This window comes from Limulus polyphemus, unplaced genomic scaffold, assembly GCF_000517525.1.
Source record: "Limulus polyphemus unplaced genomic scaffold, Limulus_polyphemus-2.1.2 Scaffold5458, whole genome shotgun sequence".
Lineage (NCBI taxonomy): Eukaryota > Metazoa > Arthropoda > Merostomata > Xiphosura > Limulidae > Limulus > Limulus polyphemus.
Window position 1 is genome coordinate 38,164 of NW_013671068.1, and position 4,151 is coordinate 42,314.

The 4,151-nt window shown below is 38.9% G+C and overlaps 1 protein-coding gene across 1 annotated transcript in view; it reads right to left on the reverse strand.

Moving 5' to 3' along the window:
* Window positions 1-4,151, reverse strand: part of LOC106472603 (TBC1 domain family member 2B-like) — a 42,690-nt gene that overhangs the window by 31,081 nt on the left and 7,458 nt on the right. Inside the window, exon 4 of the mRNA XM_022401156.1 lies at window positions 874-978. Coding sequence (XP_022256864.1) covers window positions 874-978 — 105 coding nt within the window. The remainder of the gene's footprint in view (window positions 1-873; window positions 979-4,151) is intronic.

A 4,151-nucleotide genomic window follows, 5' to 3' on the forward strand; every position in this document is an offset into this window, starting at 1 on the left:
AATACGTTTTCTGCTTCCTTTTTTAATATTTTTCTTTTGTAAATAACGGTAAAACACTGGATATCGTAGCAGTGTATCATCTTGATGATGACTGGTTGTTGTATTTGAAACATAAAGATCACGTTATTGTTTCTTTAACAGCGTATTCCTTTTTATTTATTTGCTTAAATCTTTATTCATGCTTATAATATCTCACGTAGACTTTTAGCATAAAGTTCTTGTTACCCATTTTTATCTTACAATTAAGTTAAAAAAAAGTTATTATAATGTCCGAATACAGTTGAAGCTGCTGCTATTGTGTCTGGATAGATATTCGGTCGTTGTGCGCGACCTGGGAGGGTCAGACTTCTTCCACCAAATACAGTTAAAACTGCACTCCTCTTTATCGTTATTTAGGTCTTGTTGACCCGGAAGGGTCAGGAACATTTGACCTCTTCTTCCTCCAGTTGAAATATGCTCTCGGCATTCGAATTTGGTCATTTAAGACCTGGGAGGGTCAGGAACATTTGACCTCTTCCTCCTACTGTTGAAATGTGCTCTCGGCATTCGAATTTGGTCATTTAAGACCCGGGACATTTGACCTCTTTCTCCCTCCTGGTAGATGGTAGCTGGTTTCTGAAGAATATTAACTTAATTACAACATGAGAGTCAGAGTATCCAGCACTTGCTCTGACCCCTTTCAGGGCAATGTCCATGTAGGTAATTACTGTAATATTCGTGTAAATAAACATATTTTCCTTTCATTCATTCATTGTTGCGAAAGTTCCGCCTTCTCTTTATCGGTATTTGGGTCTTATAAACCTGGGAGGGTCATGTATATTTGACCTCTTCCTACAGTTGAAAAACAAATTTTTATTTTACACTCATACTTACCGGGAGCGATTCTTTTCTTCTCTGTGATTGGTGGTTTCTGGCACAATCTGTAATGTCATCTGACATCATAGGTGACAAGCGTGAAAGAGCGACATCTCTACTTCGCTATATTACGTCATGGAATGTGAAGCGAAACAAAAAATAATTAGAATTTACATTCACAAATAGTCCCGGATATTGAAATAAATAAATATAATATTATGTAATAAATTTATGTTTAAATACATGTACGATTATTTATTTTTTATCAACAGTTACATATAGCCGACATCGTGATTATAACAAACACATTCACGGTTCAAACTGGATAATTGGATAAATAACCAAACACATATAACTCTGTTCGTCTTCAATCTGTCACGAGTCGTTCTCCAGACTGAATGATGCCAGAGAAAGTTATCTACTTAAATCCAAACCTTAGTAAATTCTTGTAAATTGAAATGAAGAGTTCCATTGTATAACTTGGAATTAGGCTTACAAGTTTATAAACACAATACGCTCGTAAGCTATTTTTAAATCAACTAAACTAGCCATTACCTTCTATTCTATTCTATAGGCAAAATCTGTTCTGAAATTGTTCCTTTGACCCTCTGTCAGAATGACCACTAGATTTGGCTAACAACGATTGTCATCATGACACGGTGAAATGGGCTCAGTAGGTTTTTTTAAGTTTAAGCACAAAACTATACCATAGACAAACTACCCTGTGTCAACCATAGGGACGGAACTCTGATTTTAATGTTATAACCTCTTAAGATATCCGCTGAGCTACCACCAGTACAAAATATTCGCGTTCGTTTTCGAGGTTCAAAGGCCACCCTTCATAATTTGCAAATGCCCCAATGTATCGATCAAGCGCCTCAACCATCCCTGATTACTTCTATAGCTATTCCAAGAGGGGCCTGTATCCGAAAACAATCCCCCCTTAAAACACCCACAAGTGGCACCTAAGTATGTGTGCCATTTTTGGTCCAGCTAGATTGTGAGTGAGGGTAAGAACGCAGTTTTAAACATGGCACCCCCAGAATCTAGAGGAGGCTAGGAACACAAAAGTTGAGGCAAGTTTCAGGTTCATTGACACTGTAAACCTATCCCTAAACCCCGCCTCATCATGCCTGAGTGACTCGTTTTAGCTCTCCTTGGTAGTGGGGCCACGCCATATAAATAAGGACACCCCCTAGGCCTCTTCGAATCCGCCTGCCAATTTTGATCCTGTTAGCTCCAAAACTGTAGGAGGAATTCGCGGACACAAAAATTCACACACAATCTGCATTAATACGTATACGTGATTACACATTGAAACTAACTTTTTTAAAACAATCTTCTTTAGTGTTTGATTTTTTTATTTAAAGCTTTTGCTTGTCTTCTAAGGCAAATCTGAGCACCAAAGGATTGATCTCCCAATTTTAGCCACCAGGAAGTAGTGAGTAATGTTTTTCACAAAACGTGGCTACAAAACGTCAGAAAAAGAACCAACCAAGATAGAGATGGAAGTGGACATATCACTTGATCCTGCTAATGATCACATAGCAGACTAAGCCGTCTCGACTTTACATGGAGAATATAATCCATACATTACTGGCTTCCCTACTTTATCTATCGAAAACTTGGTGTTTGAATAGAATCTCAGCTTTCATCATTACACCTTTCCTTTAGTTAACTTTATAATATTACTTTAATGACTATCCTACAATAGAGTCATATTTTACAATTGGAAATTCTGGTTCTGTTTGTTTTACCAGTGAGGAATTTTATATTCCTCCATACGAGAGGTAATGTCATTTTTCCATGAGTCAAAGGACTTATAAGAAAACTAGTGTTCATCATTATGGTTGGATAACATGGTTACGAAAGTAGCTGGTTCTCAGAGAAGTCGTCTCCTGTGTTTTGGACTTTTGCCGATATTTAGAAAATTCATGACTGGATTCACCCTGCCTCCATAGACTCTTATGGTGTATCTAAAGTTGCCAATTGAGTTTTTTTTCTCGAGGATCAATCTCAGTGCTTATAGCATTTCAAGTCGATAAGTTCTTAGATTGTTTGTTTGTTATGGATTTCGCGCAAAGCTACATGACGGCTATCTGCGCTAGCCGTCCCTAATTTAGCAGTGTAAGACTAGAGGGAGGCAGCTAGTCATCACCACCCACCGCCAACTCTTGGGCTACTCTTTTTACCAACGAATAGTGGGATTAACCGTCACATTATAACGCCCCCACGACTGAAAGGGCGAGCATGTTTGGTGTGACAGGGATTCGAACCCGTGACCCGCAGATTGCGAGTCGAGCGCCTTAACTACCTGGCCATGCCGGGCACAAGTTCTTAGAATCGCTGTAATCAAGGGCAGCCAGAATAAAGTCTGATATCTAGTTTAGATGGTCCACCAGACACTCAATTGAGCATTTAATTGAGGAGCAGCTTGGTGACTGTGAAACAGTGATGAGTTGCTCTGATATTTTGACCCAGTGGAGAACGAAGCTGTCCATCAAGAAATGTTAAAGGATCAAGAGAACTTGACAGTTTGCGTGGTATTTACATCTGTCACCGACAGGATGAAGACAATCTTGGTTCTGGTATTGGAATCCTGGGAATGAGGTTAGTGGAAAAAAAAATTTCGATCAGTTCTGTCTGTGTAATGGGTAAACCGTATTTGTGCTGGAAACCATCCGGTGCTAACCAGATTGACACAGGAGCCAGTACCTCACATGTAGTTTTCTGTGGTACTAACGACAATGTCAAGTGCCCTGTGGTACACTTTGGTTTATTAAAGACGGGTGATACATTAAGTTGTTTGTAACAAGTCGGAAACTGGACAAACACGTGAAATATGTTTTACCAAACTAAGCTTCACGTTCAGATAAAAGTCTATATTATACCTAACTTTCCTGAACACCTACCAAGATAGACTTGAAAGTTTTGAGATTTTTAACAAATCATTCAAGAAAAAAAAGGTCCTCTGTCGTGTTAAAACAATTTCATTTTAACTAACACATACAGAGATATCTCAAAAGTAAACAAACACCATGATGTTTATTCAATAGTCATTTAATTAAGAAAGGCATCAAACGGCTCCCATGGCCATGTCAGTCAGTCACCTAATATGGACCCCATCGAGCAAGTCTGGGCAATACCCGCTCGAGCAGTGAGAAGAAGTTCCAGAAAACCAGCGTCCCGTGAAGAGCTACTTGATGTTTTGCGTGCAGCCTGGGTCAATATCCTACAGGATAAAATTACAAAACTCATCGATTCCATGCCAGAACGAGTCAAAGTACTGAAAAATG